General features: G+C 29.1%; 1 protein-coding gene across 1 annotated transcript; it reads left to right on the top strand.

The window, feature by feature from the left end:
* The first annotated feature begins 1192 nt into the window (after positions 1 to 1192).
* LOC107451225 (uncharacterized) lies at positions 1193 to 15509 on the top strand. Its single transcript, XM_043043092.3, has 5 exons — positions 1193 to 1320; positions 9298 to 9690; positions 11694 to 11812; positions 12715 to 13472; positions 15199 to 15509. Exons 2-5 carry the CDS (start codon positions 9318 to 9320, stop codon positions 15320 to 15322), a joined length of 1374 nt encoding a protein of 457 aa, XP_042899026.2. The 5' UTR covers positions 1193 to 1320; positions 9298 to 9317; the 3' UTR covers positions 15323 to 15509.
* The last annotated feature ends 9974 nt before the right edge of the window (positions 15510 to 25483 follow it).

Genomic DNA, 25483 nt, shown 5'->3' with positions numbered 1-25483 from the left:
TTTGAAATCATGCTAGTTGTAACTTATTACAGAACCACACTAGTTGTAAAAGGTTTTATAACCGTAAAGGTGAAAGAGTGTTCTCAACCATAAATTTTGCGGTTAATCGGAGGAACAGACTATTGCTTTTACCGTAATTTCTGAAAGAAAATTAAAACAGTGTTAGTTGATTATACGAGTAAAATCATTTTTAAATTATAATGCATTAAATGTAGACTCAGAAATAGTATACATTTATAGAATAGATGCTGTGATTCATATAAAAAAAATAGTATTTTCTAAGTCTTTTAGGCTTTTCATACAGAATTATGTCGCCGAATAAGTTCAATTTGTAACTAAACTAGACGTTTTTGTTGTACAAAGCAATATTAAAAAAATCAACACTTAACTAAAGATCAAATATAACAGACTAAGAAGGATTCTACGTATTATCATCAGGAAAATAAAGTAAAGTAAATTTTAAAAAGATGAACGGAAAGTCCTCGATTTATGAAACAACCTATGAAAGCGAAAAAATTATTTTGCAATATTTTTCTTGAAAACTGAATTAGGTAAAATTTTTTAAATTTTAACGTAAATTCTTCCTGTTCTATTGCCATAAATGCAATGTGTTTGCAATCGAAATTTCTGACCTGTATATTAAAATCCATAAGTGATCCATTAAAAAATGGTTCGACTAAACACATTATTAATGTTGCAGTAATTTAGTTGTATGATATTTCATTTGAAATTGCTGACATCATTATTAAAATTATGAACTTTAAAAAAAAAACAAAATTAAAAGAAGCAAAGTCATGTATTTGTTGAAGTAAACTATATAGAGATATTTTTTTCTCTCTCAAATTATGAGTATTTTTAAAAAACAAACAAACTAAGCTTTCTTCATATTTGTTCAAAATAGCTACTTAGATTTTAAGTCATTAATTTTTTTAAACCCTTGAATTATTTTTTTAATTATGTAAATCTTGCGTGTATATTTCTTCGCCAACATGATGTACATAAAAGTTTTCTATCTAAGTGAAAATACGCGACCAAAAATGTCGCCCACAAAGTCATTTGCATTTCTTTACGTCAATCATAAACTTGTCCAAAGAATTGCAGTGAACTTGAAATCTTTTTTGACTCGAAAGGTGAAAAATGAATAATTTTGTTACGCTCTGCAGATTGTACGGCTTTTGTAGGGGTGAGGTTAGAATTACGAACCAAAACAGCTAGAAATTTCAGGAAAGAATCATCTCATTTGGCATTCAAACTTATCCAATTACAGCTTCGTCTCATTTTCTGTAAGATTCGCTTCAAGCTAAAAAGAATTGTTTTTAGGTGAGACTTATTTAAATCTTTAGTACTGTTCTTTTCTTAAAATAATGCATTCAAATAAATTAACTTATATAATATTTTATTGCGCTTATGCAAAACATAAGGTATTTATAAAAATTAATTTTAGCACAGTGTTTTATTCAATGTACTTACAAAATTATTTTTTGTGATGTATTTTCGACTGAACTTTTACAATTTAGTTTAAGATTAACTGGTTTTAAATTAATTTGTTAAGATTAGTTTTTTTACGATTAATTAATGTGATTAAAAAATTGTTATATAAACTTAAAACTTTCTGATTAATTGATAATTTTCATTGAAAAATTGTTTCGATAATAATTATATAAAAAAAATACACTTTTATGTGATATTCAAGTAAAAGTGCATATAAGAAGATTTATGAATACTATAGTTTTGAAAAATAATTTATTAATATGAAATAATATTAATTGTATTGATGATGCATCGAAATTACATAAATTGAAATTAAAAAAATTGAGAAAAATACTGGTTGCAGTGAGCTTTTTATTTTGAACATAATTCGAAATGCGTGTTAAAAAAGACTCGACTCAAAAAGTTGCGTAAATAATGGACACACAAATCGCCTCAACCGAAATTTAACAACTAAACGAGGCAATTGGTGCATATTTTTCTTTACCATTTTAAACGCAAAACATAATGATTACGGGGCTAATTCTAGAAGCTCGGGGTAGGAGAGGCTGAGTATTTTACACATAGAATTAAAAAAGTAGCATACTTAAAATTCGATTTCTCAGAAACTATTCAACCGATTTTGCTCACATTTCGCATTTTGCCATGAAAAATTACGTACTTTAAAATGATATAAGGAGTTGTATATCTCATAATTTAAAATTTTACTATAACACACATATATATAATACAAAATAAATACACACATATATTTTGTATTTTATAATTTATAATATATAATAAATAATATTAACATTATGGAGTCCAAACTTTGGATTGCTTTCCTCATCAAACTATGGGAACCATATTTCCCAGATTACGGCTACCCCCTATATTTTAAGAAGTTAGAAATTGGAATCAGTTGAAAAAAAGGTACGTTTATCCAGAGAAAGTGCGTTTTTGTGTCTGATTTCATATCTTAAAATATCGTCTACTCTAATTAATTAGTATTTGAGGTTACCTTCTCGAGCCATTAAGATTCAGTCCCAAAATGCGAAGATCCAATTATTCCATCAAAAATTATTATGGGTGGTCTGTTGTTTTTGGCGCACTGATACAGTTACTGCTGCATTTCAGGTGATTTTTCGTTTTCAGAATGCTAAACGATTGAGTGTTTTTGCAGAATTCAGTGTTTGTACAACGTCAATTTGATACCTCTATTATAAATTTTTTGGACCTGTTACAACTTTTGATTTTTGAAGTCTTTAAAAATAATATTGATTTAAAAATATATTCTAGGTGATTTAGGCGAATTGGAGACATTACATTACGAATTCCTCTGGATTCCTTAGTTTATTCTTTAAAAAAAGGGAACAATTTTCATAAAAAAAAACTTTAAAAAATTAATAAAATTATGCGTCTATTTTCTTAAATAATTATATACGTTTTATTAAATATGATTTTTAAACTGTGTCCATTTCTCTAAACAACAATTTGAGCTGTGGACCATTATTTTCTCTATTTAGTGTTTTTCATATTTGCTTATAGGGCTAATTCTAGAATTTTTATCAGATTTGCTAATAAACTAAATTGCAAGCTTTAAGTACATTTTTGTGCCATTAAAAATGCTAAAAAATGAAAAATACTAAAGTACATTCTGTCGCAGTTGAAGCAAATTCGCTGTCACTGAGTTTTTTTTTCCACTTTTATATTGCATTACAATATTCAGTTGTATTGAATTTACAGTTTACGAAAGCTTGTTTCATCCAAATTTGAGTCAATTTAAAAAGCTCTGTATTTTTATCAGTTCTAGGAATTGCAGAATAAATAGTGTGAAAAAAAAAACGCACCACCCTGAACGACTTTTGATCTAATGATTGGATCTTCCCGTTCTAAGACTCAAGCTAAATGGTTTCAAGGGTTGACCTCAAATATGCTAATTAGTTAGTGCAGACGATATTTTAAGTTACGAAATCAGACATAAAAACGTACTTTATGACAATAAATTAATAAAGGAATAATTTTTTCGACGGATTTGGATTTCTGACCCTCAAAATGTAGGTGGTAGCCGTAATCTGGGGAATATGGTTACAATAGTTTGGTTAGGAAAGCGGTATAAAGTTTGGGCCCTTTAATGATAATATCACTTTTTGCACGCAATTGTAAAATTCGTTTATCCAAAGAGAATTCTACATAAAAAAAAACTTTTAGTAAATATTTGCTATTTTTTATTATTTAGCAATAGTCGAAAACATTTTGAATTGTAAGGTATCAAAATTTTTACATAATTTTTAAGTATCTAATTTTACATGGCAAAATACAAAATTTGAGCGAAATTGTTCACATAGTTCCTGAATTTTAAGAATATCGTCTATTTAAAATTCGATTTCGCAGTGATTGGCATGCATTTTCTGTTACAAATTGTTAATATTTTTTGGATCATTTGACTATGTTTTACACAAAACTACGTTGAGTTTTTCGCAACGTTGTATTGTCAGGGAAACAACATTGTTACAAAATGTTAAAAAAAATAGAACAGACGAAATCTTGAGAGAAAAATTAAATATCTAATTAAATTTTATAGTTTAAATGTTGGAGTTAAAATGCGTTCTAGAAACAAATACGCAGCTATGCGTATCAAAAGTTAAGGAAATACTACAATTAATCGTTACAGATAATTTTAAACGTAAATATGGTTATTTTAATTCGTTCATATAATTTCGAGCATTATAATTTCAAGACGTTTAAATTTAATTAAACTCTAATAATAAACCCTTTTGCTACCAAATATTAATAACAGTTATTACTTTTAATTTATAAAAATGTTTTCAAACAAAATTTTTTAACTTTCTAACTAAATATTCGCATTCTTTAAGAGAAAATACCATAAAATTCATAAAAATTATCAAAAAATTTTAATGGTAAAAGGTTGAAAACCAACAAGAAGTCACTGTTTATACGTAAAACCAAATATTTGTGTTCTCACATTTAAGACAGCGTTTATAAATTAAATTTTATTAATAAAAGCTTTCTTTATATGCATAAGTTCAAAATGTAGAGAAAACATGGAAAAAATTACAGAGCAATGAAAAAAAAAAAGGGGGGAGGAAGGAAAAATAGTAATAAATTTTTTTTCTTAATTCCCCTTTTGCTTTAGAATGCACTAGTGACTGTTTTAGATTTGTGCATTCCATATTTTAAGTTACGAAATCAGACACAATGATGTACTTTCTCTGTATAAACATAACAATAAAACAAAAATAATAAACGTTTACTAAAGATTATTTTGTACATGGAATTTCCTTGGGATAAGCGAATTTATATAATTGAGCACAAAACATCTGCTAAACTATCTCAAACCTCCCGTTAGATTTCTTTTTTACGATTTTGAAATCATGGAAGTTGTAAGAGGTTAAAAAGCTGTATAACTTTGTACTCGTGGTTTTATAACTATACTAGTTACAAACGATGTACGAAACAAAAGGAGAAAAATGTTCTTTAACGTGAGCTTTTTACGGTTAATTGGATGGACACACTGCTGCTGATTATCATACCATAATTTTAGGAAGAAAATTCTTACAGTAGAAGATCTAATGTCTTATTCACGGATTATACAAACTCCTCAAAATCTTATCCGGCACCATTATTTTAGATTAAAATTAATATATCAGTGAATAAGGCAAAACCGTGTGAATTTCGAAAAATAAGTGAACAGAAATGGACAAGGACATACTATAGTTTCGGTTCTATTAAAAAGAATGCTCTTGTTCATAGAATTGAACCATAAAAGTTGGCATAACTCCATGCAATAGTAATGAAGAAGGCTAGATTAAAAACAAAACCCGTATCCAGACAATTTTCGAGAAGCGTTTAAAGGCCCTTATTAGGAACACCATTAACTTTCACACATCAATCAAACTGCTTTTGGTGTTTTAAATACTGTTTCTGTCAGACAGATTTCATTAGATTTCAATATCGTTTTTTATTTCGCCCCACTTACATTATTCTGTGAAGTCCAAGGTGCATACTTTTTGAAAAGAATTCTAAAAATATGCATCAAAGTCAGTGACTGTATAATACCCTTCACACAAAAGTTTAACCTGAATTGGGAGTGAGGCTTGCCGTTCTTTACTAGTACGCTAAATACAATTATTTGAATTAAAGCAAAAATATTTAGGATGTTTCGTTGATTTCGAACTTATTCATCATTCTCTGCTATACTGTAAAAATATATATCACAATCAGATTAATACCAATAACTGTACAAAAAGTGATCAAGACACTGGCCGCAGAAATAAATTTTTGTCGGTAAAGCTATAATGACCACAAAAACACATTTCTGACCGTAAATTATTTCTCAGAAACTCTACGAACGCTGAACGTAAATTGACATTATATTTGTAAAAGCTTCGATAGCTCAAAGCTCGGACGCTTTGTTTGTCAAATCTAGGAGATGCGTGGAACTAGACAATGTAGTGTAGAGCTATCATCAGCAGATGAGTGAAAAAATTGCGTGTTTGTTTTCCATGGTCACCAATGTGGAGGAAGTCCAAGAGTGATGTTGGCTAGGATAGTATCCGGAACCTTTGTGTCCTGAGCCAGATACTGTAACCATCAAAGAAAAGAGTATGCGAACTCAAATCGAATGCTGGCCGTTTGATTCAAACGTTAAATTTGCTAATTTTACCGAAGTTCGTTACAATTACAGGAACTGGACTTTTTTCTCAAAGGAGAGAGCTGGCCGTTTAATGCTACGGTCAATTTTATTGATTTCGCACAGGTTCTTTATAATTAAGGGCACTGGACTCTTTTTTTTTCAGCGAAGGGAATTAGCCGTATAAATTAAAGGCCGATTCTCAGAATTTTACGGAAATTTCTCAGATTGTATTTTTAGAATCTGACGTGGATGAAAATCTCGAGTGAATAAAATTTTTCGTGAATCGAAACCAGCTAAATGGAAATACACGACGGTGATAAAAAATACATTGTACAACGCAATACTGTACGTGCTAGACATTTCCCCTAGAATCTAAACGACGTTTCTCTTTCTTTATGTAAATGATGCATATTCCTTATGATGTGCATTTTAAATTTAGACTACATGCCTACTTTTATTGAATTAACATACTTCAATGAAACAAATTTTTTCTCATCATTTTATGAAAAAACAGGAAGCTTATACCATTTGCATTTATTATTTTATTTTTGTATACATATTTTCAATTGAAAACGCTTCTTAGATAAATTGCAAAGAAATTGTAAATTCGTAATTATATGCGCCACGGAGTGCGAAGGTGTTTCCTGAAGAAAGCATTTCCGACGGATTTTTATTCTTACGAGATTTTAAAGGGGAAAAAATGCGCTTAACTTCACGCTAGCGTGAAAGAAAAAAAAAATGGAACCAAACAAAATAAATAATTTATTAATTTTTAGATCTGGAGTATGTATTACGATTCAGAGCAAGGGTGGTGCACTAAATTTATGAATTATGCAGACGTTATAAATGTTTATAATGAGGGCTAGAAATTTGATGATAAATGAATTTTTTTGTTGCATTTTTGCATATTTGGTTGCTGTTTTTTTCCTTTATGGGGCATTATTCCTAGTTTTCTTGGCTATCTTTTTTATTCTCTTTCTTTTTTTAATATTTTTTCGTGAATTTTGAATGATATTTTTCATTTTTAGCGCTTTTTTTAGTGAATTATTTACTTTTCTTCATAAGTTAGTATAAAGTTTTACATTGAATCTTGTTATTTAAAATATCTTTCCAAAACACGTATTGTTGTCGAACAATGTTTTTCAAATTATAGAAAAATTTGCTTTTGAACAATAGAGAATCTTTTTGAAAAATATAAAGGAAAAAAAACTACAATAAAATTCTGATGTTCTTGAAAATTGATACTAAAGCTTAATAATTTCGTATTCATCTTTATCTGATATTTATTTACATTTAGTATTAATTATAATTATATATTGATTTAAACTATTATCTTATTTTTTACTAAATTTATACGTACAAATTACTGTTTACATATTTTATTTTTATGAGCAACAGTTAATGTAAAACATATTTTCAAAAATTTTTAAGGACCTTACTTTTAATTAAGATAATTTTTAACGTTATTTTTTTAAAGGTTTTTCGCATTTTTCAGAGAATTCTTGAAGAAGTTTTAAGTCCTCAACATCCTAGATTTGTTTATAGTAAGTAGCTCTGGGAGTAAAAAATTATTAACACTGGAGTAAAAATGCTTACGAGCTGAAATATAACATATAGTAACAATAAACATTATGTTTAACATGTTTTTCTTTTTACAAATAAAGATTAACGTGCTTTATTTTTAACTGCAATAGTAGTATACAGCTGTATCATAAAATTTGCGTAACATCGTTTGGATAATCGCTGCAATAATTAAACTTAAATGTCATAACCATAAATATGCCGCAAACTTAATATGACATTATTATATTCTTTCAGTGTTTCTGCTGAATATTTTTAAATTAACACTGTAACACGGTATTGCTACAATGCTAAAGCACGTTTGATTGTATGGTTTAGAAATGTTGTGCGTGTTGATCATAAGATCATTCAGATTTGCAGTCAATACGTATTCAAATGAAACATATTATTGCACTTCTTGAACTTGGTAACGTGTTACTTTATTTCAATTTAAACTTAAATATAGTTCAATCAAATAGTAAGGTTGCAGCAGCTCTGTTCGATATTATGTTTCAAGTTACCTGTATTATGGTTCAGGGTCGAACCATAATATTGAACTTAGTTACGTGATACTATAAATCAACTGGAACTAAAATATAGTTCAATCTAATACTAGGTTGCAGCCACTTTTCTCAATATTTTGTTTCAAGGTATCAAGATACCAATATTATAGTTCAGGGTTGGATCATATTATTGAATTTGGTTAAGTGAACTACTCAACTAGAATTGAAATGTAGTTCAATATAACACCAAGGTAGCAGCTAATTTGCTCCGATATTAGGTTTAAAGGTATCAAGGTACCAATAGTATGATTCAGCATTAAATCACATTATTTAACTTGGTTGCGTGATAAATTGTTTTAACTTGAACTAAAATATAGTTCAATCTAACTCTAAGGTTGCAGCCACTTTGCTCGATACTATGTTTAAAGATGCCACCATACCAACATTATGGTTCAGAACCAAACCATATTATTTAAATTGGTTACGTGATACTATTCTTCAATTTTGAACTAAAATGTAGTTCAATCTAACTCTAAGGTTGCAGCCACTTTTCTCGATATTATGTTTAAAGATATCACGGTACCAGCATTATGGCTCAGAATTTAACCATATTATTCAAATTGTTTACGTGATACTATTCTTCAACTTTGAACTAAAATATAGTTCAATCTAGTTGCAGCCACTTTGCTCAATATTATGTTTAAAGATATCACAGTACCAACATTATGGTTCCAACTTGAACCATATTATTCAAATTGGTTACGTAATACTATTTTTCAATTTGAAGTAGAATAAAGTTCAATCTTACTCTAAGGTTGCAGCCACTTTGCACGATATTATGTTTAAAGATATCATGGTACCAGCATTATGGTTCAGAATTGAGCCATATTATTTAAATTAATTACGTGATATTATAATTCGACTTGAACTAAAATATAATCCAATCTAATACTAAGGTTTCAACAACTTTTCTTAGTATTATATTTCAAGGTACCAATATCATGGTTTAACTTTTGAGGGACTCTCTGAGAGTTTATAAATCTCATACTGCTGAAGCTTATGCTTTTCAAGTACATTTTTTACAAACTCTTTTTGAAATTTATTTTTCAGATTAGCAACAGCTCTCTACGATGGTTGATTTGCACATTAAAGTTTTGCAACTGTGGATAATTGGTGTCACTTGTGTAATGACTCAGGGATTGGAACATTCGAATGTAACGCCCGACAACGCAAGCAAATTCAAATTGACAACAATACCTGATCTCTTGTCCAAAGATAAACAGAGCAGGGAAGTGGACAAAAGTGTCGCGAGTGATTCCAATTCCGAAAGTCTGTCGGGGGAAATAGATTCAGCTGTCCAACATGAAATCATGGTCAACTATCCAAGTTCGACTCAAACTCAAGTGTCCAGCTACCGTATACCACGAGAACATATTCCAAGATCTAATTCTTTTGTTTACCCGAAAAAGAAGAGCAGGAAGATTCGCCCTGGTCAATATGTCAGTAAGTCTTGATTTATATTTTTTGAAATTAAATTAGAGAAGAGAACCTCTGTATCAACCATAATTTATAGTATTTGTCCTCCCGAAAAGTTTGAAGTGTAAAGTATTAAAATTGTGGCATTAAATTTCATAAATATAATTTTGTTCCACTGTCGTATAAACAATTTGCAAATTTCATCCATTTTGTACTTTTTAGATTTTCTAGTCTGTTTGAATTTTTATCTCCAACTAAGAATTGAAGTATTCCCCCCTCTTAATATTTAAATGACTATAGTACGAGTATATTATCTTAATAATATAGAGAAGGAATAGAACATCCCAAGAAATAAGAGGCAGAGATGCTCCGGACAGCTAGTTTTTTAAATGGTAGTCTTTTAATGTATGATCCATGGTTTTTCATTTTATATTATTTTATAACAGACGTAAAACAGCCAATTCAAATTTGAGTTTATGATTACCAATGTTCAACGCAGTAGTCTTGTAATTTCGAACTCAATATAGAAGAAAAGGGAACTCCTGGATCAAGTAATGGGTGAAGCGTGCCTTTGGTGGAGGACTTTTAGAGGGGACTAACCCGTATTTGGGTTGTATTTGGGTTGAGAGGAAAGCAACAAAAATCTTCCTCGGTTAGCCTGACGGCAAGGTGACTCTAATTGAGGATTCGCCAACCACTGAGATTATTTATCGTCAGCATTGTGGTCGGTGCGAAATTCGTATTGGTCAGCCATCGCTGGGATTCAAGCTTGGGTCGCCTCATTGGGAGGTGAGCGCTCTATTCCCTGAGCCACCACGGCTCACGATTCTTAGATTAAATTCGATTTGTAGGGTTTTTACTCATCACTGTATCTAAATAATTCAAAGACGTGGTAAGTCACTTTGTTACAGTTAAGCCTTTATAAAAAATGGCAAAATTAGCCGAAAATCTGCAAATTTTAGCTTGTAGTTATCTATGGTTTTTTTTAAAAAATGTTTTGTCGAATCCAGATCTCTGAGGAAGACGAGACTTGTCCTGATAAAAGATAACAATTTTTCAAGTCTGAATTCTTTGTTCAATTGCCGTCCTTAGCTTCTTTCATTGGGAGAAATATTTATTTGAATTCTATGTTTCAGAATATGTACTTTATCGTTATGTATCATTTGCTTTCATGCATTCAAATTTATTCAGACCTGTCCATGCAGTACTATAAATAATTTTTACGAGCAAAATTGTGCAAAATTTATTATGTAATAAATTATGTAATTAATCATTTAAGTAGAATTTAATAAAATTCATGTTTTTGCTAATTCAAGTTTAGTTTAATAATTGCATTTGGAATTTAATTATTATTTTTAGAGTGATATTTTTGAATTTTAATTGGAAATAAAATGATAAAAATAGCATTATGAATTAAATCAGACAAATATATAAAAGCAATTTTATTAACACAAAATATAACACAAAAAAGAACTGAATAATTATGGTTTTAAAGATTATGTATTTTTAACCCTTTCAACACGGCGAAAAATCAGCAGGGGTGAAAGCGAGACGGAAAAGAGGAAAGGCTGGTAGTAAAACCATTTCAGTTATAGCTAGTTTTGGGGAGGAGTTTACTCATTCTTTTTTTAAATCTTTCAACAATATCTACTTTATCTTGGAAAAGAAGCAGTTTTATATATATGCCAGAATTATAAAAGAAATCTTGGTAGTTACAGATATTTCACTTTTTTCGAAAAAAATGCTGGAATGAAATGTTTTACGTACCAGGTTTTTCTCTTTTCCGTCTTGCTATATAAGGGCTTTCACTCATAGACTGGGACAGCACATGTCCCGTCCGGTGCGAAAGGGTTAAATGATTATTTTGTATTTTATTCCAGAAAACGTTTTAAATTATTTCCGATTACTGTTTTTAGTTTACCTCATTCATGCATTAATAATCCTTTTCATTAACTCTAAAGCTTTAGAGTACTGATTCAGATTTGTAAAATAGTTTATACAATGTGTAAAAATTACAATTTTGATTTTAGGTAAAGGTCAAACGAGTGGTAAAAACAAGAATAGGAAATCATGGTCCGATTATATTAAAAGCGCTATTGACTCAAGCGACTCAAACGTTGCTTGGAGTTACTGGGAGTATGAAGACGAAGTAAGATAAGTTTAAACAATATCTTCACTTTTTTATCTATGTAAAGGTGTACTAACATTTTAAAAGAAATAAACATGTAAATAAATAATGAATAAATAAATGAGTAAAAAGTAGATAAATTAATGAAACAAATAAATAAATAAATTAAATAATACAATTATTTAACTAATAAATAAATTACTTAATTAATTAATAATTAATAATTTATTAATTAATTAATGAACAATAATTAATTGATTAACTACTTAATGTATGTGAAGGTGTACTAACATTTTAAAATAAATATATAAGTAAATAAATAATTAAATTTATAAAATAAATAAATAAATGAATAAACAAATTAATTAATAAATAAAATAAAAATTAAATTAATTAATTAACTTATTAATTAATTAATTAAATTAATAAACAAATGAATTAATAAATAAAATAAAAAATTAAATTAATTAATTAACTTATTAATTAATTAATTAAATTAATAACAAATGAATTAATAAATAAATAAATAAATGCGAATAGGAGAAAAATATAACGATCTTTTGAAGAATTGCTTTTTTTCTTTTTTGGGTACATCACTTACTTTGGATACATCACTTATATTATTTTTAATCTACTGATTGCGAATAAAAAACAAAACCAAATAATGTTTAATGTTACCGGATTAAAAACTTCATCATTAAATCTTACCTCTTCTGTTTCTTGGAATTATTTATTTATGTTTTATATCAAATGTAAAGCTTTTGAAGATGAGCTATTATCTATAAAAATAAATTTTAAGTAAAAATTTCAAAAGTTTATGTTAATTAAAAAGCTCACTGAGCTTCTAAAAAGGATTTATTGTTGTTATTTTTTAAAGGATTATAAAAGATTTTAAAGGATTAATATTAGAGCTTTAATTTCAGGAACCAGATGATGCTGATGATAGCAAAATGACCACAAAAACAAAAGCAGCAGCAACAACAACACCATCAACAACGACGACTACAACGACAACTACATCCACAACCGCGACACCAACAACAACAACAACAGCAAAAGACAAAACTACATCATCCGTTACCGTACACAAGCACTTTCACTATTTTAAGAAACCATCACCATGGGCTGGGGATCCATGGAAAGGCGATAAAGCCATGGCTACATCGGCTCCATCACCACCTCCCATGCCCATGGAAGAAATGATGAAAATGACCGATGATATGATGGAAGAGATGATGATGAAAGGAATGATGATGATTCCTTCTCACGATGATCAGGATAAGAAGAAGGGAGGGATTTCTGGCATATTCGATAAATTGTCAAAAGTGGAACCCATCACTATTTTGGTGGCTGGAATTATTCCAGCTAGTTTAATTTTAGCCGCAGCTTTGCCATCTGTTATGAGCAAGATGATGCCCGTGAAAGGGGATACTAGCATGCCAATGATGCCCACGATTATGACCACAGCAGTGGGCAGTGACGGTGGTATGGATATGACGGGATCGCGTTCTAATATGGGAGCTGATTCCTTGTCGTCGATTCTCGAAGCAGTTGGCGATTTTGGTTTAAAAGTGCTAGAAAAACCTCACTGTGCCCGGATGATGTTCTGTAGACTAGCTGCTGAAAATTTGATTGCAGAATCTCCCATCATGCAAAGAGCTGTACACTTGGCTACAGTAGCGTAAGTATTTAGCATTTTTCAACAACTAAATTTTGAGCTGTGATGGCTCAAGTGATAGAGCATTTAACTTCCCACTTAAATGATCCACTTGAATTCTGATAATGGCCGATCGATACTCCCAGCTTGTACTGACCCTAGTGTTGACGTAAAATACCCTCAGTTGTAGACGAATGGTGGGTGAGGACAGCGGTTGTCCTTACCTAAGTTTTCGTGGAAGAATTAAAAGGGTTCCAAGAGTTAGGATCTTTTTAAAATCCGTAATAATTTTGGTTTTTTTAAAATTATATTTAAATTTAATCAATATGCCCTTATTTATTTAATATTTTGGTTGCCTTTATAAAGTTATTCAGAAGGAAATTCCAATTTAAAAAAATGGCATTTTATAAGAAAAATATATAAAGAATTTTAACAACAATATATTGAAAAAATTGTGAAAAAACATACATTCTAAAAAATGCATTCGTATTTCTTACATGGCTTTTCATATCAAAATAAAGTATTGAAATTCGTTAATAAATAAATATATTTCCCTAATAACCATTTTCAACGTTTATAACAGTTTTTTTTTATTTTTCATTTCAAGGAAAACTCTAATTCTGCCCATTTTGTTCTCTTTCAGTTTATCTTTTTACACCGAATATAAATTCAGTACTGGACTAGACAAAGCTCCATGACATAAAATATCTATATATACATATGAAATAATTTATGATTCTATTTGAAGAAAACGCAAGTCATTTCCATAGACGAGGCTCGAGTTAGCTTCTTTTAAGTTTTATTCAGCATCTGATGATAAATTCTTAAGGAATAGGGTTTCTCATCCGGGACTTGGGATTTGGACATTCTGGACGTAGTTTTGCTAGCAGTTACATCATGAAAAATGACGCATATTTAAAGGTTCCTGCTATTTAAAGAGGGATTCTGAAAGGGAAGTGATTGCAGGAATATCCTTAATTTAATCACACTTCATTTAAACTGGAAAAGTTAGAGATTTTGATATGTTCCAACACATGACGCTGTTCAGATGATAGGGAATGTTTAAAATTTTTTTAAGGAATATTTTTCTAATAATTATTGCCCGTTAACTTCAGAAAATAATCTTTTATTGGCATCTTGACTTTTTATGGCTCTTTGTGATAGAACGATTTCTACGTCTTAAAATTAGTAAGAGAAATCTATTTTAAGCTTAAGGTTTTATATAGAAAGACTCGTATGAGTATTTATATATATATATAAATACTATATATATTTATATATATATATATATATATATATATATATATATATATATATATATATATATATATATATATATATATATATATATATATATACATAATTTATTTTTTATTTATTTTATTTATTTCCAATGAGCTGCACAATCGGTCTTGCCGATGAGCAGACCCAGTGCGTTCTCCAGAGGTGGTATCCTCTCTTTCAGGACCACCACGATGGGTGAGATACCGTTGGTCATGTTAATTTGGACGTCTAGTTTCTGCCACACAAGATGGCAGCACCGAGACTCTATTTGGATGCTAAAGTGCACTAGGAATTTAATTTTGCCGGAAATGCCAAGAGCCAATAAGGCACTCCAGGGATCTTTTACATGCCGCATAATATATATATATATATATATATATATATATATATATATATATATATATATGTGAGAGAGTGAGAACACTGATTACTAAATGTACTGTTAAAATTTCTTTTCTCCTTATAGAATGGAAGATTCTTGGTTGCAGTATATGGGAGTTCAAAGTCTATTAAAGTCTCTAAACGATGGTACTTGTAATCAGGCAGATTGTGATCCAGAGTTTATAGCTAGTAATTTAGTCGCTACCTGATCAAAAATCTTCTCCAATTTTCAGCTGTTCTTGAATGACTTATGTGTTTTTTTTTGGCCAAATTTCCTACTATATAATATCAGCTACATTCATTTTATTTATATTTAAGAAATACATGTTGTCATTTTCATTATGTTTTGTAATGTGTAATTTTGTATTATAAGCAGTACTGATTAATAAAACTGCTTATAAATATCGTTTGATTTCATAGCTATGCAAAGAGCGTTGAATTGTAAGCAGAAACCGCAGTTTCTCTCCGGGAATAATGATTTTAAACAATATAAATATACCGACAAAAGTGGCATGGTTTTCTTTTATTTATATGTTGAAATATTTTCACGCATTTTAAATGACTAAATTGAAGAACATAGATAGGAGCTCTCTACTTACTGTTCAGGGAATTTTCTAATTACTTTCACAAGTTTGTTGCTTAGCAACCACGGGGAAAAATTTGCTATTGAAAGGGAAAATCAAAGAATTAGTGCAACTCATCTCCGTTGCTAGGCAACAAAGAGAATGTTGATCAGAAATTTCAAATTTTTTGATGAAACTTCCCAAGAATAAGCAGAATGCTTCCCAGTCGTTGGAAACACTATTGACATTTTAATTTCTGACATTTTTTGTAACACTTCAATTTGTTTAGGCGAATCAGCTTTTGATTATTTTTAAAGTTAGGCAAATAATTACAGTGCTTTGTTGATTGAATGAATTCTTTTTGTTTACTGTTTGAGTAAAGTTTTGTTTAATCAGCCAATATTGTTATCTCAAAGTATGTTAAATTTCAAAACCTTTTTGAAATTTTCTCTTAAAATTTTATTTTCAATAAATTTTAAATTAAATAAATATTTCAAATGCTTAATTTTCTGTTAATAGTCTTTAAAACAAAGTTGCTTAAAAAACCGCTTTATTTATTCAAAATTAGTTCAATTTATTTTCAGAAATGTCGCTGCAGTTGTTGAAACATCCAAACAGCTTAATTCGGATGCATGTTTTTGGTGTTTTTTGTTTTAAAAAAGAATTGACACTCATAATTGTTTTAAGATAGTTTCAGTACAAAAGCATATAAGTTTGTCGCAATTTAAAATAATAAGTATTCTGTATTAAGCTGATTTACGTTTAGGGTTCGTTAATTTTATCAGAAAAAAGCAAGGATACTTGACCTAGTTTGTTTTAGATCATCAAGGATGAAATATGCGAAGAGAAAAAATGAAACTACTCACTGAGAAACTACTGAGAAAAAAAGTATGGTCAAAACGACTAGAATATGGTAAAATGTATCGTATTTATGACTATAGTAGCACCAAAAAGCATGGTAATTTTTGTTACCAAAGTGCTTGAGTAATGATTTCAGTAAAATTAACAATAAAATATGACTTTACAGTATGTGATAACACTTGGTAAATACTGTAAAATTGGGTTTAATTCTATCATGATACCTTAGAGCATGGAATAAAATTGATTTATTCGGTAAAATTTACTTTTCAGTTTAGTATTCATTGCTAAATGTGTCGTAATAAGAATTATAATTTTGTAAACCAGAATTTCTGGCAAACAGCTACCATAGGAACGGAAAAATTACCAAATGAATGGTTTAAGTAGCGTGTATTTTGGTTTTAATAACCATAATTCTGTTTTTTTTTTTTTTTTTTTTTTTTTTTTTTTTTTTTTTTTTTGGTAGAAATGTCATTACCAAATAGTGCGGTAATTTTGCTTGAATTGATTTTTCCATGCAGGTAGGTTAGATATATCAACTTTAACAATTTATTATTTAGTAGTGGCTGTATATTTCACAGATTTTTTTTATATTGATAAGTTACATATCTCACCTGTTTAAGGAAAGCATCCATATACCTAAAAAATATGAAACAACGTTCCTCTTCAAATTTTTTTTTTGTTGAAAATTCGCACTATTAGGAAAATTAAAACTTACGTCGAATCACGACATCGCAAACCATGACAAACATAAATAGGGCATTTAACACTAGTGTTAGTTAGCTTTAGTACTTGTTAGTCACTAAATCATACTCAAAAGCGTAGTTATCCCCAGTGCTCACAATGCTCAAACGCTAAGTCCTGGCTCATCGGTTGCAATAAAAATATTACGTAATTAACTAGACGAAATGATGCAGAGAGAATATACCCTAGATTTGTCGATTGATTGTCTTCTGTCTTATTGCGTGGTATTGCCAAGCGTTACTTATTATGGTAAAACTGTAGAAATCTGAGCTTTTTAAACATTCTCTATACTCACTAGACCTAGCTTCCCACTGACTTCAACTTTTTTCAAAACCTGGATATCATTTTATTAGAAAAAACAATTCAATCCCCAAAATGTTGTAAAGCATATTTGCCTAAAACAACCAGCCACTTTCATGACAAAAGCATACATATATAGAGAGAGTTCCTTAGATTTGTAACTTATCAACCACCTTTGCGGGACAGGATAGCCTAATTGGTAGGACGCTAGACTCATGTTCGTAAGATCGGGAACTAGAATTCCTCTGGCCGAGGAAACCACTTGTATGAAATGGTGACCAGTTTACGTTAAATCTGTTCGGGTCACAAATTCCTCCAACTTCCCACACCAAATCTGGAGGTACTGAGTTAGAGATTGATCGCTCTATGGTTCACGTCAAAATTATGATCTGCAGATGAATGAATGGATATATGAATGGATCTGCCCTATAAAATGGTCTGTGACGTGCGTGTGTGGATAAAATCGTATTCCTACCCATAGATGTCGCCACCGAAAAACAAGAAAAGACACAAGAAAATGCTTTAAAGTTCGCTTGGTTTCCATAACAGGCTTGTCGGCATTGGAAAGTGGCAATAGAAACAACAACAACCACCTTTGTCATTTTTTTACAAAGTTTATACTTGGTGTAGTAATAATTGAGTTGTTTATTTTGTAAAAATTTATTTCATAAAAAAAAAATGATTTTAAAATTTTTCTTAAATGTTTTCTTAATGATTTGCTTTCGAAAAAAAATATAAAAAGTTAAAAAAAAGAATTAAAGGACAATTACTTGAAGATGTTTAAGAATAATGAACAACTTGTTAAACAAATTAAAGTGAATTCAAATTTTTTTGAAATCAAGGAATTTTGTTAGAAACAAATTAAATTTGTTCAGGCTTAAATACTAGAAAATAGTGTAACGTATTGTTCAGTAATCAAGACATTCCTTTTTTCAAACTTGAGTATTTTTTTTATTATTTTTTATTATGCTCTAATACAATATTTGACATCTAATATAATTGATGCATTTTATTTTGATATAGTCATACGGCTTTGTGCGATAAAGCAGCTGCTTTATTATAAGTTTCTCTCCACTTATGTGCAGGTTTCACTGTTTCATTGAAATTCTTATATTTAAAAAAGCATATTATCCTTATTTATTTTTTCTGCATACTACAATTTAATAAAATAAACGTTGGGAGTTCAAAGTCAGACTAAGAATATTTATGCTACCTAGTTGTGAGACATAACATTTCTTAAAGCTACATATTTTAAAAAGTTTACTTTTTTCAGATTTAGAAAAATTACGCAAATGGGACACCGGTGTTCCATTTATATACTTTTTTTCTGACTCTCCAATTACAAGCAAAAAAAATATTTTGGTATTTTTTAACTATGAAAAGTCTTATAGTTAATTACATTATTATTTATAGTTATTAATATTATGACATTAAATTATTATTACATTATTATAATAATTTGCTATATTGTTATTTATAGTTAATAATAATACATAATTATATTCGTACTAAAACATAAAAATCCAGAAAAAGTAGTTTGATATTTTTCTTTCCTTTCATATTCAAAGATTTATCAATAATTTATTTTGTAAATTATAGAACTTTCACTGCTTGTCTTAGATCTAATTAACTGCAAATAAGTACAAATTTGAAAAATTATTGGTTGGAAGTGATCCGTGCTAGAGAGACTTTACCTTTAACGCAATGAAAAACCACTGGTGTTTCATGCCGTATTTCATAACTCTAAATTATTAAAATATTAAATATAATATTTGTTTCACTTAGTTTGACCTAAATAATGCACTAAACAATGAACAAAATGATGAAATAATAATAATAAAAAAAATAATGAAAAAATTATGAAATTCTTTTTTATACAGTATTCTCTCTCTCAAAAAAAATTGACATAAGAAGGTTTTGAGAAGAAAGCCTTCGACATTGGAATTCAAATTAACATTTGGTGGATATATAATGCAAAGGGAAAACATATTTTTTTGACATAACAAAGTTTTCAAGATATCGAGATTATACTGTAATAATTCTGCGTCAAGGAGTTAAGACTTTACAAAGACTAAAGAAAAGTCGCCAAATTAAAGATAATGGCAGCATTGTATGTTTTGCTAACATTAACTAATTTTTAAAAAAAAATTAGATACTTAAGGAGCTCAAAAATTGTAATCTCCATGCGATTATTTATTTTAAAACAGAATTAAAATTCCTCTTTAATTAAAGATTATATTCATACTACATACCATATTGTATATAACAATATTTACATGCATGAGTGGTTACACTTCAAATTTTTTATTTACAGAGTAAATGTATCTATGCATCTATGCATCAATGCATCTATAATATATTTGCATAAGTTATTTAAAGACGAATAAAAATTAGATTTCATGAAAATTTATTATTTATGCTTAATAATTAATAAAAAAACAAACAAAATGTTTTAAAATTGTCAAATTCAAAGTTGAAGAATAACTTAAACTTTAGTATTTATGCTCGCATGTGTTTGTATTCAGACAAATAATGAACCACCAGAGCTCAATAATATAAAGCTTTTGAGAAAAGTAAAAAATAACTTTAAGAGACTGAAAAATAGATTTGACATTTAAGTGCATAAAATTTACTAAATTGAAAGTTGAAAAATCACATTTTTAATAGATGAGTTTACATTTTATTCTGATTCCTTAGGACACTACTTAACATTGTTTACGGACACAAGAGCTTAATTTTTATGTAAATTGTGTTACTTTGAAAAGCTGAGTCTCACTTTACGGATATGTTTATTTTATATTCTTACGGATAGGCTTACTTTATGCAAAATTGTGTTCAAAGTTCTGCGAGCAGTAATGAGCTTTAAAAGGTGTTCAAATACAAAATGCATGCTACTATCTAAATTACGTTCAAAGTTATTAAAAGTAACTTTGTATTTAAAGCTGTGCAATAGTAATGCAAATAGTCTTAAAAGTTGTGCAAAAAGTAATGTAAACATTAAAAGTTGTGGGAATAGTAAGGTAAGTTGTGCAAATAGTGATCTAAATATCAAAAGTTATGCAAATAGTAATGTAAATATTAAAAGTTGTGCAAATAGTAACATAACTATTAAAAGTTGTGTAAATAGTGATGTAAATATTGAAAGTTATGCAAATAGTAATGCAAATAGTCTTAAAAGTTGTGCAAAAAGTAATGTAAACATTAAAAGTTGTGGGAATAGTAAGGTAAGTTGTGCAAATAGTGATGTAAATATCAAAAGTTATGCAAATAGTAATGTAAATATTAAAAGTTGTGCAAATAGTAACATAACTATTGAAAGTTCTGCGAATAGTGATGTAAATATTGAAAGCTATTCAAATAGTAATGCAAACATTAAAAGCTGTACAAATAACTTTGCTAATAGGCCTTGAAGTACGCACAACTTGATTTTATGAAGCATTTGCTTTAAAAGTTATAAAAACAGAAAAGAAATTGAAAAGCGCTTGAAAGACAGAATAAACTTGCTTCTATGAAGCGCTAGAAACAGCTTTCATAAAGCTAACATAACTTGCTTCCATAAAGATTCCGTGAAGCGTTATAAGTAGTACAAATAGGGAATAATAGAAATGCAAATTGTGTAAAGTCAACACTAAAAATAAACCAATTAAAGTTGAGCAAAGTTTAATAAACTTCAAAAACCTGTCTTAAACATGCATAAAAAATAGTACAAAATACATGCATATACACATAAAAATACATGCAAAAAATACAACATACATAAAAAAAACTAAATTTCACAAATCACTATAAAAAGCTAATGTTTCATGCTAGCTAATGTAATAAAATACTAATGTAATAAAAAGCTAATATAATCACAATTGTGTGTTTTAAGTTGAGCTAATAGCAACGACAAACTCATTTTCACTAAAAAAAAGTATTATTTTATGTCAAATGTTATACAAACAGAAACTGATCGAGTTAAAAAATTAAGGATAGAATATCTGTTGTGTGTACATAATTGCAGAATGTATAATGTTTAAACAGAATGTATAGGCCAATGCCTTCCTTTGAAGATTTCTCCATAACGAGTTCTGATTTATCTTTGGCAGTGTGTGTTGACGATAAAATTCGTTATTCATCCGCGTTAAAATTTTTACATGCAAAGATGTGAAGTACGAACACATACAGCAAACTCAGACTCGTCAATGAAAATATAATGTGCTACTTTGTGTTAAAAGTAGGCAAAAGATTGCTTTGAAATTAAATTTAAATTGAAATGCAAAACGCATGCAGACTAACTTAATTAAATAAAACCTAAAAATGTGTTCATGCTTTTTTAAAATTGTGCTAATAGTCAAACGGATGCATTTTATAGATCGATATAAAGTGTCATTTTATGTCAACATTTGCGTAGAAAGTTTAAAAAAGTGCAGTGAAATACGAAGCAAAAATAAAACAACTGAATTTCATGAAACGCTGCGAAGTGTTATATTTATAGTATTGCAAACAGTAGTAAAGATGCTTTCATACGGCAAATACACTTTCATAAAATGTTATGAAGAAGTATTTTGTGTTAGAAGTGGCGAAGAAAGCGACGAACTTCCGAAAAGTGAGTTGAAACAACAAACATGAGCCTCATTCTAATAAGCATTAAAATATTATTCAGCGATTTGACTAAGAATCGACGTCATTTCCAATTCTTTATTATTCTAAGCATGATTCTTGATTCATCTACCTGACAAGCAACAAATGAACAATACATTCTTCGAACTTTAAACAACTTCTTGACTCACATCAATAGAAACTAATACAGTCAAACCCCGCTATAGTGAGCCTTCAAGGGACGGAAATTCCGTTTCACTGTAACCGGGAGTTTACTCTATCCGAACTGCAAACAATTTCGAACTAATTTTTCCGAACTCCTCCCTTTTATTGCACATTATTTAAATAAATGACCCAGAAAAAGAAACACAAAATTGATTAAAACACAATATGTAGTAACTCAAAATATAACTCTTCGTCTTGCGAACGAAAAATTTAGGGATGGCCTTTATTTAACGACGGAAAATTGTGATAGAAGAAGCAAACGAGAAAAAAGTCCTTATGACTTTATTCCACTCAATAGAAGAAATTAGAATACGTATTTTGTGTAGAAATTTCAAAGTTGCCAAAAAATGAAAAAAAAAATCATTCGAAAACAGAAAAAAGTTTATAATATCCAATTTTCTCTTTTCTTCCACAGAAAATAATATCATATGCGAATAGTAAGACACGGGAGCGAACATTTCAATCACTATATCCGGGATTTCACTATAGCGGGGTTTGACTGTATAATAGAAATTAAAATATGAACTTTGGCTCGGTTTGTACATGTGGGCTCTGAATAGACGATATAATTACCAGTTCTGTGATTCCGTGCCACGATATGTAAATGGATAACTATAAGGTTAAATAGAGTAAAGTGCGCCGTAAAAAAACAACGGATCACTCTAAATAACCTTTGATCTAATGATCAGATCTTCACGTTCTAGAACTCAATCTTAACGGTTCGAGGGGGTGACCTCAAATACCCTAATTAACATGCGTACGAGATACATTAAGTTACGAAATCAGACACAAAAACGTACTTTCTCTGAATAAACATACCCTTTTTACGAAGGATTCAGATTTCTAACCTCCAAAATAAAGAGAGTAGCCGCAATCTAGGAAATAATGTCCCAATAGTTTGGTCAAGAGAGCTCCCTTTAATGTTAATTTTACTTTTTGCGTACATCGCTATATCTCGAGAACTCTTGAAGAGAAAATAAAAATGTTTGCATAAAATTGTAAAATTCGCTTAACTAAAGATAATTCCATGCAAAAAATAATTTTAGTAAGTTATTATTATTACTTATTATTTCATTTAATAAAAGTCGAAAAATGCTGAATTCTAAGGTATAAAAATTTTTGCATCATTTAAAAATTATTGCATCATTTTTTGCATTATTTTATAGTTCGTAAGAAAACGAATTTTAAATATCAGACTTTCTTAAAACTCAATTTCTCAGGAACTATTCAATCGATTTTGTTCAAATTTTGTATTTTACCATGTCAAATTATATTCTTTAGATTTAAGCAAAAAATTGTAAAACTTACTAAAGTCTTTTGGCTTTTATTAAATAAAATAATAAAAATAATGAATACTAATTAAAAGCTAATTTTTTGTGGCATAGAATTATGTTTGAATAAGCAAATTTTATAATTCTGTGCAAAAATTTTTAAAATCGATTGAAAAGTTCTCGAGATATAGCGAAATACGCCTTCGGATCAAACTCTTGGAAACATATTTCCCAAATTGAGGCTACCCCCTATAATGTGGGGGTCAAAAATCCAAATTTGTCAGAAAAAGGTATGTTTATTCAGAGAAAGTACGTTTTTGTACCTGATTTCGCAACTTGAAATATCGTCTGCACTTTTTAATTAACATATTTGAGATCAGCCCTACGAACCCCTAGGATTGAATCCTAGAACGTGAAGATTCAATCATTAGATAAAAGGTTATTCAGGGTGGTGCGTTTATTTTTTTGCTGGCTGTACATCATGCTGCATGCTAGACTGACGCTACTAAAGACACAACATACATAGTATTCGATGTAGTGTAACTATTTGGAAGAAAAAAGCTCCTACGGAATCAGTCGATATACAAAAGCATCTAATCACAATTACGAGTCAGAAAATTAGCTGTCAAATAGCAAAATGTGGCTAAAATAAGCCCTTTACAAATCACAGCTGTAATATGCCACTTACGAATCACAGTTACAATAAGCCATTTATAAATCACACTTCAAATAAGCTATTTACAATTCTTTAATAATGTTCCTAAGTCTCATTTTACCAACTGTTCAAATGTCGCTGGCAAATATAATTATATTTTTACGAAAATTTTATATCATGTACAAAACATATTATATATGATATATGCAATAGGTTATATTTTTGTTTATTAATAGGCAGATGCATCTTTCTGTTATCGTGCAATTTTCAAGTTAGTTAAATTCAAGCAGTTAGAATCAAGCTAAATATATCTGAACGGTATAAATCCGTAAATGTGCGGATGTAAATGGTATATATCCGTAAATGCACAAATGTAAACGGAATGAATGCGTAAATAAGCTACAGGTAACTGGCTAACTAATCCGTAATAAAAAACAACCGTTAAAATTATAAAAAAAAAAACTGTCAATTTTATGGACAGTTAGCAAAAAATAAATGGTTTAATGGATTTAAGAATACCACACATGATAAAATAAATTCATCGTGCTACAGACAATTCTGGAAAATAATAATATAAACAGGACCATGATAAATTATACTTTTAGAAGCAAAACGTAACAAATAACTATTATAAATAATCGAAGTTTGAAAAATCAATAAACAAATTTCGGAAATATAAGAGTTTTTAATGTCTTTGGACAAAAAGTAAATTAAAATTTTTGTTTAAAATGCTAATATCCAAATTTAGTCCTTGAAATCACTAGATCCTCATTTTTGGTAAAAACTTGGCTAAATTTAAATGCAAACCATCAGGTATTTCCTCAAAAATAACCAGCTATATAACAGTATCAGTTAAAAAGGGCATCCTTCACGTTGCTATTTAAATTTTGAACTAATATGAAGTGGAATAAAACATTAATTAAAAATACAATTGAATAGTCGTTATATGATCACAACTTGTGCATTTTGTTTTATTTAACTTTCATTATTGTAGAGAACTTTTAAGATAACATATTTGTTTTGCTATGAAACACATAATTTAAATTAGCTATAAAACTCACTACCAAGTTAGGTTTTTGCAATTGGTAGCTTTGTGGTGATGAGAGTTTTACCATTTATAAGCTTGTATTTAAGGCCTTTCAATGTTCCATTGATAAGCGCATGCATATACAT

Source organism: Parasteatoda tepidariorum, chromosome 9 (assembly GCF_982258835.1).
Source record: "Parasteatoda tepidariorum strain Cologne lab strain chromosome 9, Ptep-v5.0, whole genome shotgun sequence".
Classification (NCBI taxonomy): Eukaryota; Metazoa; Arthropoda; class Arachnida; order Araneae; family Theridiidae; genus Parasteatoda; species Parasteatoda tepidariorum.
Note: the sequence above shows the minus strand (reverse complement) of the source record. Positions and strands in the feature narration are given on the sequence as shown.